At 39.5% G+C, this 16,451-nt stretch overlaps 1 protein-coding gene across 1 annotated transcript in view; it reads right to left on the bottom strand.

The window, feature by feature from the left end:
• Positions 1–16,451, bottom strand: part of pgbd5 (piggyBac transposable element derived 5) — a 29,198-nt gene that overhangs the window by 5,659 nt on the left and 7,088 nt on the right. Inside the window, exons 2-4 of the mRNA XM_084736620.1 lie at positions 13,133–13,563; positions 6,495–6,629; positions 1,549–1,729 (exon numbers count right to left, since the gene is read on the bottom strand). Of these exons, the coding sequence (XP_084592746.1) occupies positions 1,549–1,729; positions 6,495–6,629; positions 13,133–13,563 (747 nt within the window). The remainder of the gene's footprint in view (positions 1–1,548; positions 1,730–6,494; positions 6,630–13,132; positions 13,564–16,451) is intronic.

Genomic DNA, 16,451 nt, shown 5'->3' with positions numbered 1-16,451 from the left:
TTTCTTAATAAACTAAATAAAGTCATTTATGATGACAAAAACTACAATGAAATCTACTGACACTTTTCATCAACAAATAAAAACCAGATGAAAAATGTTAGAAAGGGCTGAGCAGAATCCCAAATGACTCGGGGTGTTTATTTTTATGATAATTAGTCAACTAAAACTAGACTAAAAACAATCCAGATGACTAAAATATTATCAAAACTATATGTCAAAAGACAATGACTAAAACTAAATTAAAATCTGCTGCAAAAGTAACACTGGTGTCATGAACCTCTGATCCATGAGTAGATGCATGATTCTCTCTGTGCATTGATACAGTTGGTGGAGAAAGAAAATAGTACCTGCGTGAAACTGCTCTCAAACTGTGGATTATCTTGAGGTCCTGACTTCTGGAAAGAGACACTGATACTGAATTTTTCAAATGTATTTTTTGGGGCTGTGTAATGCCATCCAGTTTCATGTGTACAGCTAATATCTCACAAAACAACTCACAGCTCACACGAAACAATCTAAATGGATAAATTAAACAACAGGTAGGAGCACAAAAATGTATTTTTTGATTTTGGGGTCAACTGTTCCTTTAACAAAAGACAAAAAAACCCTGTTTGGATTCAGAGTTGATCGTTGTCAGATGTTAAGTGGTGTTTAACTTAAGTGTCCACTAAAGTGTCCACTTTACCTATTGATTTTTTGGAGCTGTGACAAGGCTAAACGCTCCCTGCTGAATCTTCCAGGATTTACTGTCTAACAGTCTACTGTTATCCATCCCAGCACTGTTACCGCACAAAAATACATCCATCTTAAAAAGTTTTTTAAGATTCAGTCATCAAAATGCATTTTCCTTAAAAGAAGAAAAAACAGTGATGTATTTTTATTTCTATTCAGACAATTTCTCTGTGTTTCAGGATCTGTTACATTTTTCTTTTTGTTGTATTTTCTTTTTGTTGTACAACGCTGTGCTGTATAATGACAATAAATGTCCTTGAGTCCTTGATTTTCTAGTCATGACTGTGAACATTTGGAAACCTGACACAGTAAGTCAGCTTTGTGCATGAGTATAAAATTACGCTTCTACAGTGATCTCTAAACACATTGATTTGTATCAGGAAGAGATGTCATACTGGTGGCAAATTTGTTTACTACTTGACACAAATACACGTTTTCATTAACAGAGGCATGCTTGAGCTTTTACACATTCCTATGTAGTTTAAGATGTTTCGCTTGGGGTGTAAGGACATGATGAAGACAAGAAAATGAATCACTCTGACTGCAGACTGTAGTGCTGCGAAGTCTCATTTGAAGGTGAAAAGCAACAGACTATCTTCCTCTCTGCACTGGTTAGCCTGGGGACGCTATCATCAAACCATGATTAAAAATAAATAAACAAATTAAAAATGCAAAAAGGGAGGGAGATGAGATGAGTGGAGAGATTACAATCTGTACATCAAAGCAAGAAAACGGGGACGAGAGGCGACAGAGGAAGAGGAGGCTGGAGAAAATGGCGAGACAGACCAACAGACACGATATCTGCTGTTCTTGTACCTTGTTTGCTGAATTCGGAGAAGAGGCTGAGGCTCGTGATGGACGGCCCGGTGAAGATGATGGTGTTCTTGCCAGAGATGTTCTGGCAGAGCTGCTTGGCCACGAGGCTGTGGAGCTGAGGCTTGTTCTTCAAGGTGGCAAGACCGTCTGTACCCTGGCCCTCCTTCAGATGGACGGAGATCTGCAGAGTGGGCGGAAACAGTCAGCACGTGTAGATTATAGATAAAACTGATATAGAATTAGCAAACTTCACTTCAGTTTTCCCTCAACCGGTGGTTCACAGCCTTTTTCATTAAGGAACTCCTTTTCCATCGTTGACAATCCCAGACTAAGTGACATATTTTATGGATATTATATTAAATGCACAAAAACAACAGTACAGAACAACTGATAAACTGTACAATTAATACAAATACTGAACACAATAACTGTGGGAGGAAAAACTTTTTGAGCAGATTATTTCCTCTGTATGTTGCATCAGAGATGAGTTTTCCTAATTTTTTCCTAATTTTAGGAACTTTTTATACAATTCTTCGTCTTCTCACTGAGGCTTGGCCATTGTTCTATGAGCTCTTTGTTTGTGAACATAGATTGTGTTGTGAATATAGCTTGTATCGTGTTTTTTCCTGTAGTGTATGCCCTGTTTGTCTGCTGGTTGTCCACCAGTGTAAAGTGTTTTTGCATTTTTTTTATTGTGTTTTTTTATAATCCTGGCTGGAAATCAATTTCCTGGTAAGGGACAATAAAGATACTTTGAACTTTGAACTTGAATTTCTGTTTCATTTTTTAAAACTATGTATCTTTGGCGACCCCTAGTGGGGGACGGGACCCAAAGGTTGGGAACTAGTGCCCTGTGTACCATTTACTGTACTCTAAGTTAGAAAATCCTTCAGCTATAGATCTAAACCCTGTAAAGGCTGCAATGTTCATTTTACAAAATAGTAAGATGGAGAAAACATGTTGATGATTTCACTTTTCTTTAAGATGTACCAGTAGTAAAGTAAAATTCAAAGTTTGTTCCAGTATTTTTCAACCTGGCATATGACTTTATATGCCATGCAAACTTTGCACTCACCACCACTGTTGTAGAGATTTCAGGAAATGAGGACAAGTTGATCTGGGGCAATAACCATAATGACTATTCCAGTTAGGACTACTTTCTGTGTTTACTCTCGGTCACACTCAGAAACAAGCATTTGGAATGATTGATGTAAAAATCATGTTATTTTAAAAGCTACAAGAAGTTTGTCACAATGCCTACATTTATGGGAAATACACCTCGTTGAAATATACCAGAATTTTAATTTAAGGCACTGACCACAAACTGCAACGTCCCCAGTATGACTCTAGACGGGGAGCCTCTGATGTGTCATTCTCCCTCTCTCCCCCTGATTTCCTGATGCTCTCATTAAGGCACAAAATGATTTAAAAAATGGCCTGATGATGGTGTAAGAAAGATTTTGATGTGCCCAAAATAAAAACTGCTCATCCAATAAATCTTGATATTTTAGGTAAGGCTCTAACTTTTCAAAATTTCCCCAATGTGTGAAATGTGCGTAAGGTATTGCAGAAATATTTTAAGAGTGCCCACTGGTGGTCTTGAATATTCACTGCAAATTTCATGAAGATCTGGCTAGTTGTTGTTTAGATGATGTTGCTCTGGATCGAGGCGGACTGAGCTGTGCTTCCGAGCCGAACACGCTGATTCGAGATGCCCTTAATTATATTTCTAAAAAGAACAAGGCTTCCAAAGAAAGCCATTATCAAATGTAGAGATGTGAAATATACACTCACAAACAGTTCAGTGTCCTTGTTGCACTTAGATTTCTGTCGGTTTTCACAAGCTGAACGGCATTAGCCTGATTAGGCAGCATCTACGTCAGGCCTTTAGCTATTACACTAAGTGGTCAGTCCTTGCCTCTGTGATTTTGTGTGTCTCTGTGTGTGTGTGTGTGTGTGTGTGTGTCCCTGTGTGGCGCATTGGCTAATGGAATCTCATTGATTCACTCCATTAACTCGTTTTATTTCTTAGATTTTTTTTCTCTCAATTCATTTAGAGAGAGAAGATCTCAGTGCAGACACACATCAGTACAGAGGACTGGTAAAGACTGAGTGACTGCCAAATGGCCACAGTCAGTGTGAATGATAATGCTTATTTGTTAAATGGATGGGATAATGGAATATGGCTTTAAATGACATGAGTCGGTGATGCTTCTTAGGCACAAATCGTTTTACACAGGACATTTGGGATTACAGGCAAAATGATGAATAGTTAGATTCATCGGTTATTTTATTTCATATAAAACAAAAGGAGAGAAAAGAAAGCAGGCTAATTAAAATTCTGCATGTGGTTGGTCCTCTCTGCACTAATATAATTCTGGACTACATCCAGACTAAAGAAGGAACCCCCCCTCTCCGCAGCAGTAGTCTTATGCCTGGGATCAATCTATTTATGGCTTCTGTGCTTTAAAAAAAACCCTTTCTTTACAATGTTGTTTCAGAATTTATAAAGCTTCAACCACAAACTGCAACGTCCACAGTTTGAGTCTGAATGGGGAACTCTGATGCACGTCACTCTCTCTCTACCCTCATAAACTCTCATAAAGGCATAAAATACCACTGACATTATGTGGACTTTGGAAGGGATCTTTTGATCTCTCAGTATGAACAGATGACATGATTAAAGTGAGCAAAACCTGTTCCAGTATTCATATGAGCACCAGACTATTGCTTTAAGACAGACCTGAAGGAATTTAATAAAAGGTACTAAATGTATTTTTTGGCAAAAATGACATGTTATGATTCCAGTGGATAATTTCCATTGAGAAACATGTTCTCTTTACTTAGAAAGGTGTTTTTTACAGAGCCGTACAGAGGAACATCAAGTGTTTTGGATGTCATAGTTGGCCTTCGACCTTTTGGATATAAAATGACATCCCTTTATTTTATTCTATTAGATATTTGTAAGAAATTTTGTCATAATTAACATATGAAACTGAGTTACGGCCAAAAAAATGTTTTGTGAGGTTACAGTGACCTTTGACCACCAAATTCTAATCAGTTCATCTTTGAGTTCAAGTGGATGTTTGTGCCAGATAAGGATAAATGTAATCTAAATACTGATACTTCTTATTGATGCAGATACTTATCAATACTCTTGATATATCTACTCACTGAGTTATCGTATTTAGCTGCGTTTTCATCAAATCTAGTACAGTGAGCACACTTTTGAACGTTTTGCCCTGTCAGCTGTTTATGTAACATTACATAAATACCAACAGCTGTATCATTTGTCTTATCAATATTTTGGTACTGACCACTAAGGAACTGGTAGCAGTTTGGTCCTGGTTCTTGATACCTGTCCCTTGTGCCAGATGTAATGAAATTCACTCCAGGCATCCCTGAAATATCATGTTCATGAGAATGGGATGAGCTTGAGGTCATGGTGACATTGACTTTTAGCCTCTGACCACCAAAACCTGGTCAGTTCATCATTCAGTTCAAGTCTGAACAAATTCCTTCCATGCGTTCTTGTGTTCACGAGAATGGGACGGATGTCTGTTTTACCCAAACAGAAAACAAGCTTTTCATTTTGAAACTTGAAACTGGAATTATTCTCAACCAAAGAAGAAGTCCCCCTAAAAACAGTGATGTCTCTGGGTGATGGGGACACTGTTTCTGAAAAGAGTTTTATGTTGAATTTTTAATGCAACTTTTCATTGCTGCAAGTACAGCAATATATGTGGGGTAGAGGTAGAAATATCAGAGACATGTATCTCAAAATATGGACAAATAAAACCAAATGTGTTGTCAAAAACCTGTAAGTGCATAGTTAGATACCACTGGAGGTAAATGTCAGGTCCTCTTCAGTATAGCATCAGTATAATAGCACAAACGTTTACATGTGTGCTGGTGTGTGTGTGTGTGTGTGTGTGTGTGACTGTGTGTGTGTGTGTGGGTGGGTGGCCGGATGGAAACCCTTCGAAATATTTATACAGTAATAAAAAAATCACTTTAACAACCTGCATTCTGGAGGAAAATGTTTTGCTTTCACTCAGTTTGGTATACAGTGGGTAGTTGTTAAGAGGCTCAGTTACTCTTCACTAATTTAACAAGGCAAAATAAAAAACTGCAGCCTCTTGCAGTTGTGGTTTGCAGTGTTGTCTCCTCTGTCCTCTCTAATGGTCAGAGTTGGACAGGTCTGTCATGCCTCCTACAGTGCCGAGCCCCAGTTAAATGGTGGTGTTATATAATCAGACGACGTAGGAGTGGAAGGTTGCGGTAAGGGCAAGGTTGTTAGCGAGCTGAGCAGGTCTGCCTGCCTGAGATGTGACAACACAGATCTAAGCATGAGCCAGCAGCTATTCCACTCTCTAAAACAGCATCAAAAGAGAAATCTGACAACCAGTGTTTCTGTCCAAAAGGTATTTCTCCTTTCAAGATGAGTTTGATAATTTCTGCATGTAAAGCCTGCACATCTTCATGATGAATTTATGGAGAGTGATTATATTCTTTACAGTGTCGACAAGTAACTGGCTGAATGCAAAATAAGGAATCGACAAGCTGAGATCTGAAATTTGGTGAAGATCAAAGTTTCGTGCAAGCTTTTTTGGCTTCAGGCAGACTGCAGGCTTTTTTCTTGTATATTTGATGTAAAATATTAGATTTCTGCCATGAAGTTTGAAAGCAGCAAATGAAATACAGTCAAAGCAAACAAACAAGCATGCACTCTTTTCTATCTCTGATCTCTTTACTCACTCTTGTGTCTCAAATGAGCCCTGAAAGATCTGGCCCTTCCTCGGTCAACTAACAAATAGGAAGGAAGAAAGTTGACCGAGGTTCTGCCAGGTACCAGGAGGACAGAGCAAAAAGGGGAAGGACTTACAGGGTTCCCTACAAACGTGTAACACGCACACACACATTCACTGAGTATTACATGCTTCTACCTGACAGATGAATCCTGTGGAGGTGCACTGTCGAACCCAGAGGCTGAACTTCCTCTTCTTCCTCTTCCTCAGCTCTCTTTCCGTGCAGGTGGTGATGAACACTGGATCCTCGTCTATCAAAGGCTCATGAAGAACCTGGAGACACACAGGCGATGTTACTTCACACATTCACAGTTCGTCTTCTTGTATTTTTATATAACCATGTCACAAGTACAGTAATGTTACTGGAGAAAAAGTTGGCCTTAACAATGGAGAAAAAAGTACTTTTGTGCGAGGGATAGGAGTGAGGTTGTGTGTGATGTAACACTACAGCTAAGGGTTAGAGAGAGAAGGCAGCCAATCGAAGATCCTCACAAGTCTTCTAAGTGTGATACCATAGAGAGAAAACACAGTTCTCAGCAGAAACACGCTCTCAACTCTGCAGCTGTCGGCAAAACCCTTCAGAATAATCAGTTCCACTTTTTTCTATTGTTTCAGTTGTTGCTTTGTCCTTCACTTTTGCCTTTATGTTATCCCCCTTCAGGATTTCTTTGTCTGTCAGTCTACATCTTTCTTTTCATAACCACTAAGAAATAAAATGGGGACAGACAGTGCTTTCATGTTCTGTGTTGACAGCTCTAACTCCAGACCAAACCCCATGAAAAATAGACAAAATAAAAAATACATCTAAGTGGCAAAAAGAAAAAGAGGCTCCTTCAGAAACTTGGGTGTGAATTTTGCCCAACACAGTAAATTCAGTGGGCCCTGAGGGAAAAAAGGCTTTGCGACAAAGAAGTTATAACAAAATAACAGTATTTTTGTATGGTGCAAAATAATTAAAATTTAAATATGATGAAAAATGCATACATAAAAATATAATACAGCACCACAAATGGGACTAACAACATTGTTAAGCTGTGCACCTGAACCAAGGAGGAGTACTAAAACTGTATGTCTTCTCAATATCATGCAGCATTGTAGTTTGTTTCTGTTGCATTTAAAGACTGAGACTAATACTGTCAGTGACTTTGTTGCTTGTAAAAAGCTTCAAAAAGTATTAGCTATTGATAGGTGCAAGAAAAGCTTGTCAGCACCGTGGAAATACATCGACAGCTGCAGGAGCACAAGTCCCCAAGTCCCTTGTTTTGTCCACAACCAAAAGATATTCAGTTTATTCATAGAGTTTTTATTCAGCTGTGATTATCAAGATAGTTGGTGATTGATATTTGACAACTAATCGATTAATAGACGAATCATTGCAGCTCTACTGATCCGTAAAATATAAAATAAATAAAATATCAAACAACATACACTGATACTGATACACAGGAATATAGTTGTGCTTGGCCAAAGCCAGGCCAATAATATTGATATATCTGTGTGTCTGTAGTTAAGATGTGTCAGATCAGATACTGAGGATGAATTTCCCAATGAGGATTAAAGTATTAAAAACTGGCGCACATTTGCAAATCCAAACACAAACAAACAGAGGCTTTAGCAGAGCACAAATATTTCCTAACCCTTTCTTGGATGATTAAATAATACACCTAAAACCTGGCAAAATATTTCCCAGAGATGCTTTCAACCGCAAACACAAATATTTGCATTTCAAATTCCTCTCAGCTCTCTCTTTCTCCGGTGTCTTGCCCGCCTCCTCCGCCCGCTCCATCATGATTTGACTAAAGCCAAAGTGAACAGTGACCAGCAGCTCTCTCTTGCTCCAGCACTGAGAGCAACAAGTCATTTCCAAGTCAAATGCGGAATTATGGATCACAAGTGGAAAATTAATGAGGCTATCTAGCCTGTGGATGGATGACATCACCAAAACCACAATGGCCTTTTAAGAAATATCTCATCCTGTAGCTGACATGTGAGCACAGCCGTGGCTACTGCAGCACCACATATTTCTCTAAACCTTCTCCTGACAGCTGAAAACAGGGTGGTTAAATTTGACTGCTTCAAGTAAATCATTTGCATAGGTGCACTTATCCTGTATTGGACAAAGCGAGGGAGAAAATCCATCTATCCACTCTCTTACTGTCTTACAGTGGATGTTCTGAGATGACTGCAACAAATGCTCCGAAAGATTTTACACTTGCAAATCAATACAAAGCAGTGTCAACAGATCATCGTAGCGACGGCAAAACTGCCAGACTGACACAGAAAATGTGTCAGAATTGCTGCCAGTGGGAGCTGACATAACATGCTAATATTCAGCACTGATGTTATTCACACGTTAGCGTTCATATTCACAAACACACACACACATATCATGTTGAATAATGCTCAGAGGCAGATAAATCCAGGTCACACAGACTCACATGTAGAAAAATATACCTTGTGTTGGAACAAGAAATTTGACTCCCCAGTTCCCGTCCTTGTTTCGTTTCTTCCCAATTAAAAATAGAGCTCAAATGATTTGTTGATTAATTGATAAGCTGAGCAGCATAAAGGAATCAAAACACTCATTTCTAAAGCTAACACGTCCCAAATTCTTGTTTTCTTCCATAATATCAAACTAAAAAATCCTTCCCATACATGTGTTACGACATATATAAAAGTACTTTAGGCTGCTTCAAACAATAATGTGCGTCTGATATGTTTTTTACACAAAAAAGTATTATTTTAAATATTAAAATCCTTTAAAAGTAGTGTTGTACAGTGTTGTATCAGGACCAATAAATTATTGGCCGATATTGCCTATCAGAGCTGTATCAGTCTCTATTGGTGTCAGTACTTTAATCACATATTAGCTGATCGATATCAGCTAGAATAATCTGATTTTACTGATTATGTCAAAGCATTTATTTTGAGTTCTTTGGCAAAATGCTCTATAAAGGCTAAAGTACCTTTATCATCCCCACCAGGTGATCATGCGATTGCATCTGTGTGTGCGTGTGTGAGTGAGTGTGTATGTGTGTGTGTGCGTGTGTGATCAGTGAACCTACATCTTGTCTAGAGCTAATCACTGGCTTCTCACTTTCCTTAAAGGCTGCTAGGGGGCTGCAAGTGCTTAACAACTGCTCCGGTTTGAAATCTTGTTTCAGCTCCAACAAAGCATGTTATTGTTGGCAGAACTTTACAAATCTCTGCTGGCTGCATCTGGGAATTGTGGTGGCATTGCAGCAGGTGCTTCACCATCTTTTGCCTGGTGACCTCTTCTAGTCGTGAAGATTTAGTGACAATGAGAACGATCATTAGTTGCAGCCTCAACTCAAACCAGTACATCAACTTCTTTCCTTCCCTCTGCGTCAGTCATTAAATGGGTAGATGACTTTTCCATTGTCTGTGGAGCAACAGTTTCAGTCTGTGCCACTCTCACTATCTGGGCTCCCTCTCTGCCCCTGGCACCGATAACTAACAGATAAAACAAACTGGCCTAGATACACATGCACCCCATCACTGCTAATGACACACACACACACTGTCTGAAAGCCGCTTTGCCCTCATTGCTAGAATTTAGTCATTTTTAGATCCAAGCACTAATGTGAAACTGTAGTTCAAACCTTTTATTTCTCCGTAATGAAACTAACTCATCAACATTTAAATGTAAACTATTTTGACAGTGAAATTACACAGCTGAATGAGATGTGGATGTGATATGAGGTGGGGGTTGCTGTTAAGATGCTGTAATCCCAAATGCATCACAACACTGACATCATCTTTCATTGTGAAGATGATGTTATAGCCTAGCACTTATACTGCAGAAAGACCCAAAGCAATTCAATCAGCTACTTCCCAGAAATTCATTAATTTTTAAGAGTGTCTGCAGGGGTGGCACCAGATCCCACTGGAATATGATTAGCCACCCCTGGTGCCCTCCTCCTAACCACGTTCTGAATCAATGATTTTTATAGCAGATTGAGAAAAGGTAGGAGATCATGCAGGATTTATCAGTTGCTCCAGAAAGATAGTTGATTGTTGAGTCTCATTCCCAGGTCATCAAATACCAACGCTGGCGCCCAGAAGCAACAGCAAAATCATAAGAAAATAAAATACAGAAGAGGGCAGGGTCTCTGCAAATACAGACACCACCACACAGTTGTTCTGGGTCAACTGAGAGAGATGATTTTTTTTATATTAGTCAAGTGTGAACCAACCATGACATCACCCATTGGTTTGTGGACAACCACTGTGAAACCTTGGTTTAGCATTATCAGGGTTATTATCTTGGTTTTTGCAACCAGAGCAGACTCTCAGACTTCTTTTTGCAGCCAATCAAATCGACCCCTGCTAATCATAAAAAAGAACTCAGGTTTAAGGTGCTCAATTTTCAAACCTGAAAGCTCTGTCCACTGTTTTGTATATGGTCTACGGTCTGTACATTGTCGTTAGGAAAATCTAGCATAGTATGCCTTTAAAGGAAGTGGAAGCAACTTTATGTTGCCCAATAACAAACCAAACAGTTCAAAGTGAAATATTATTTTTGTGTACCTCTTATGGCAACAATTTTCATGAGTCAGCACACACAGTACAAATTTTATTTAGAGATAATAGACAATCAGGAGCAAATGACATGCTGGAGTGTGATTTATTTTCCTTCTGTGAAAACACTCAGTAAAACATTTCTCTGCTAGATTTTCCAGGAAACAATGTTGGAGTGATTGCTGCTGTCTCTCTTTGCTCAAGAGGAGCAAATTTCGTTGGACTGTTTTCCTTTTCGCCAACACATACAGACAATACAGTAATCAAGCTGGACAAGAGAGTAACAATGACATGTAAGTGCTAATTTGATTTAACAGTTGCTACTTCAATTAGTGTTTTTTCCCCCACTGGTTCTTTAAAGGAATAGTTCATCCAAAAATGAAATTATCTACTCACCTTCATGCTGATTGAAGGTCGAGTTTATTTTGTTTGTCTGCAAAACACTGCTGGAGTTTCAAAGGAAAACAGTGTTGCAGAATCTCCCAAACAATTGAAGTGAATGGAGACAAGTTTTCAAACGTAAAAGACAAGTGAAAAAAAAAAAACCCTCCATACTGCTCGTCTGGCATAATCGAAGTCTCCTAGAGTCCCAAAACTGTTTGCACACCGTCACACCTAGGTTAGATAGTATGCATGTACACGTGAACGTGGCTCCAAGATAAAGATCCACAGTGAAGATTCAGAATAAAAGCATGGTGTAAAGACTTGGATTACACTAGGCAAGTAGTATGGAGGCATTTTGTATTTTTATTCTTTTTTTACAATTGAAAATTGGTCACCATGCACTTACATTGTTTTGGAAATACTGTATTGCTGTTTTCCTGTGAAACTCAACTTCAATTGTCATGACGGCAAGTAGATAATGACTGGATTTTCCTTTTTAGGTTAACTGTCCCTTTAAAATCTGCTGTGCTGCTGCTCATCTAGAAAGGAAAGTGAAGTAGAAGTTGAATAAACTCCCACCCAAAATAGAGTAGCAAGGCTGGCGCTCCACTGCCCCAGTTGCATAAATGTGGATCTAATGCACACAGTGCAACTGAATACAAGTTTAAGTAAGTCCTCTGGAGGGGGAGTCTGTTAAAAATGAGTGCTAAATACTTGCTGTGTAGACGGTTTTCAAACTGAGACTCCTTGTGGGAGCTATTTAGTTGGTTCGCCCTATTTCATGAGCAAATAGCTAGCTTTGCAGCTGCATTAAAAGTACATGTGTATGAATGTACCTTAAAGTGAAACAGCTACACTGCTGACCTGATAACCGAGAAAACAGTGATTCAACAAATTCAGCATATATTTAAACCTAAACTGTCGCTGATATTTTGTCTGCTGTTTGCCAACTAGAGATCACCTCAAGAAGTTGTTTGTCACATTTTTTGGAATAGTCTGCAGTTAATGAGGGAGAGAGAGAGAGAGAGAGAGAGAGAGAGAGAGAGAGAGAGAGAGAGAGAGAGAGAGTGTTAAAGGACCAGTGTGTAGTTTTTAGTGGCATTTAGCAGAGCGATTACAGATTGCACCTCTTGTAACTCTCCCCTTCCAAGTGTGTAGGAGAACATATGGTGGCTGTGAAATTTGCCAGTGCCAGTGTTTGGCTGGTCGAGTCTGGGCTACTGTAGAAACATGGCGGCCTTCATGGAAGAGGGCCCACACCCAATGTTGTGCATGAATGTGTTAAAAGAGAGTTGTTCATTGAAGGTGCTCATGTTTTTGTGCAATGGTGAATTAAACAAATAAGTTTGCTAATGATCGTGCGCATCATTCATTCCTGAGAGAGTGAACAACGCTCACGTTATAAGCTGGGGAAAAAAAGTGTCAGAGGGACAGAGCGTGTGCAAAATGAGCACTGACAGAGGTGTTAACATGATATAGCCTAAAAACTTTATCTGATCATGCAGCATGAAGCATGATCAGGGCTACACTGCAGACCAGAGTCTCTGTTAACAAAAGAGACAGACAGATTGTCTCCTTTATCTCATGTCCCTCTTTATCCGTGTGCAGTTCTCATGCATTAAGGGGGACTCAATTCATTATGGTCAGAAACTCTGAGTTCCAAGTTGAAAATTTCAGTAATGTGTTGGTGTTCAAGCTTGCTGTGAAATAATGAAACTCTTCACAAAGTCAGTCTAACAATTGATTATATATACATTCTGCATATGTATATACACATATGTTGAATGTAGCACCCAGGTCTTCAAAAAGATCTTTTAAGGAGACCCCGATCTGGATAAGAGTGCACCCACCTGTGTCTGTGAAGGTCTGAAGGTGCAGCTGAATGACTGCTGCAGCGAATCCAGGAAGGGCTGGATCTTGTACAGGCCCTGGTTGCTTCCCTGTGACGGCCGGAAAGCCACGATGTGGAAGTACTTGAGGATCTTCTCAAAGCGTGCTTGGCTCATCTTCAAGGCGATGCTGCGGTTGCTGAAGAAGCCCGAGCTCCAGATGCTGAGGACCGACTCACAACGGTGCACACTAGTGGAGGTGACGAAGCCCAGGAAGGCCTTTATCTCCTGGGCTGTGACAGGACGCCAGCCTTCGTCTGAGCCAAAGCGCTCCTGGAACTTCTTGGCATACATGTTGGTCTGGACGACCATGTTTTGGATGCAATTGTCAGGGACAAAGAGCTGGAAGAAGTCCAAGGCTGTGGAGGTGGCCGGCATCTTCTGAGCAGGGCCTGGATCAGGACAGGATGGGACAAAAAAAAAGTTAACAGTTGACAGATGGAGACTCCCATATGGGCTAACTCACAGACACAACTGTCACTTAATCTCAGTTTTTAAACTTTGGCACTGGGCCTTCAATTTGATTGACTTTGCTGAAAAAAAAAGGTTTCTCTTTCGCCACTGTGAGACATGATAAACTTAGATCTTGTTGAGCTGTCACTGTCAAGGCTGTGTGCGATGCATAAAAACTGTTTCCTGCTTGTATTAACTTCATTGTCATCTCATAAGAAGAGAGTAAACAGTCACAGAGAGAACGTCCATTGGTTAAGGTCAGACAAATATACTTCATTCACACGATCGCTGTGCTTTATCATGAATGAGCCACAGCAGCTTTTGGTGTGTTTGTCACATGCCCAGGGCAGAGCTTAGAAAGTTTACACAACATGACAGCCACCACACTGTGATCCTCGTCACAGCGTGGCGTTTCTATGCTTGCGGAAGGTTTCAGTGTCTTGTTGCTTTAGTGTTATGGCAGGGTATGAGTCAAACTCATGTTGTGATCTGATAGTCGAGTCAGGAGGGAGCCATGAACGAAAAGGCGTCTGATGTCACACTGTCAGTAAAGCATCAGGTGATAAGAGATGGTATAATTTTAACAGTGAAACTGACCTTTTAAACCAATAAATTTATGAACCTAAACCTGTGGATTGGCAGTTGCTTTGCAAAGTATGATTGTTGAGTAGGTTCACTAATTTGAAGTGTTGAATTTGATGGATAAACACTTGATAAGGACAGTAGGTGATTTGTTAATGGGGAATGGGTGGGATGGCCCTGACGCTGCAGTAAAACCTATATCTATAGTCATGTCACTCTTAAAATATTTTGTTAGAGGTGGCTCGCACCAGTGGTGTATTTTTAGCAGCACAGACACTACTGAAAAATCAAAGAAATAGAAGAGGAATACTACAATCAGTAGTGTGTTTCTATGATCTAGGATCAATGAGTCAGGCAGACTAGATATATTCAAGTAAATATCCCCATTGCCCCTGCAATCTCTCCTACTAAGGGATTGAGAGGGGGTGGCAGTTTTAAAACCCTCCATCAAAGCAAACCCCAGTTTTGCTTTGATGGACGGTGGGAATTATTAGAGTGTGACACATGAAATAAGTGAATTGACCGAGGCCTAATTTTTTTTCCGACCTGAACTCTGTTACACTGTTTATAGAGGCTACTTTGCACAGATATGAAAACACATGAGCCTTGAGATTTTGGCTGGTCGTTTGGTGAGCCTATGGCACAGTTTGAAGACCAGATATCTAAAAATATGGAAAAACAGTTCAAATAATTTGTTAAAGCTAAAAATAGTTAGCTTAAAGTAGCCAAATTAACAGCTAAAACAGTTAAAAGCAGAATCAGTAGGATTTGCACAGCAAAATAAGAAGAAAATAAGGCAGAGAGCAGGGTCTCCACAGATAAAATGTTGCATATTATACATAATTCATTAAAATTAATTAAAAGTATTGAAATAGAAACTGCCTACTGAATCATAAAAAATTGAAACAATACTTCACAGTTTTATTTCCATCATTTTAAGCCTTGTATAATATTCCTATAAACCTCCTATCATCGTTCTGTCTGGAGTTATAGGCTGCATAGTAACTTAAAATGAGCTAAAAATACTGTAGGCTACTACTTAAAATACCATACACTAGCATGCAACCTTTGAGTTTATCATATGATATACTTTCTTTTGTAGCTACTCAGCAGTAAGTTGATAATATAATGCACATATAATATCAACATGATGCCATAGTAACTACCAGTCTGTGCAGATTCTCTCTAGATAATGACTTTTTCTTCCTATGAAACTATTTTCCCTCATTCATATGTTGTCATTCCCTAGTTTTTTGAGGGGAAAGTGAGAGTTGCCATTTAAACTCTCTCTATCTGTAAACATTTAGGTGTCGCATTGAGGTCAGACTGTCAATGCACAATGCAGCGACTGGCTCTTGGTAAATAAGAGATTTTCTCAGTGGTTGTTGGATCCGTATGAGGGAATTTGGACATTGAACAAAACAACTTCAGGCTCAATTGAACACTGCAATCTCATTATCTCTTAACAGTGTAGGACAAGGTTTTCTCTCTCTTTCTGTCTCCCTTTTCTAGTCTTGAGTGTTTGGCTGCAACCAAAATAATGAAGGACTGTTGATTCAGTCTTTTAATGTTGAGTTAAAGACAACAAGTACAAGACTTGAACCTAAACTGTTTAAACAGCAACATGTGGAGGAGGACAAGAGGAAGAAAGAAAGACAAGAGAAGAGTACAAGCACGCCCACAATGCTGATGCTGGCGGCCAAGACAGCAGAAGTAGCTGGGCACAGCTCGAAATCCACTCATTTGCATTCCATTAGACTTGAAAGCTGAATGTAAAATCCAGCGTGACTTCCTTGGAGCGAGCCACTCCTCGATAAAAACATCAGACATTCAGATGGAAGGTCCACAGAGGCAAAATGACTCACCTCAGCTCATCTCGGGAGAAAGCCAAAAATACAACCTGAGGAGCAACTCATCATTTTTATGGATAATGGAATTGTTTCTGTGTCATTGAATACTACCCCCACCATACATTTTTCTTTATACGTCCCTGCCAGCTGATCCTACGTCCAGCCTACATCACTCTGATGAAACTGGATCAAACATTTACATAATTCTTCTTTCAGACTACTAATATTAGCTGATGTTCATCTCAGGGAAGGGAAGCTTTGAAATATGAATTTCCCACATTACTCATTACAGAACTCCACCTCCACTGCAGATACAGACAGACAGACTTATAATCCCTCATGATTATCAGCTGTTGTAGTATTTCTTTTGTCGAGGGACAAACATCTGCCTAGTA

Source organism: Lutjanus erythropterus, chromosome 14 (genome assembly GCF_056507025.1).
Source record: "Lutjanus erythropterus isolate fLutEry1 chromosome 14, fLutEry1.hap2, whole genome shotgun sequence".
Taxonomy (NCBI): Eukaryota; Metazoa; Chordata; class Actinopteri; order Lutjaniformes; family Lutjanidae; genus Lutjanus; species Lutjanus erythropterus.
This window is presented reverse-complemented; position numbering and strand designations above follow the sequence as displayed.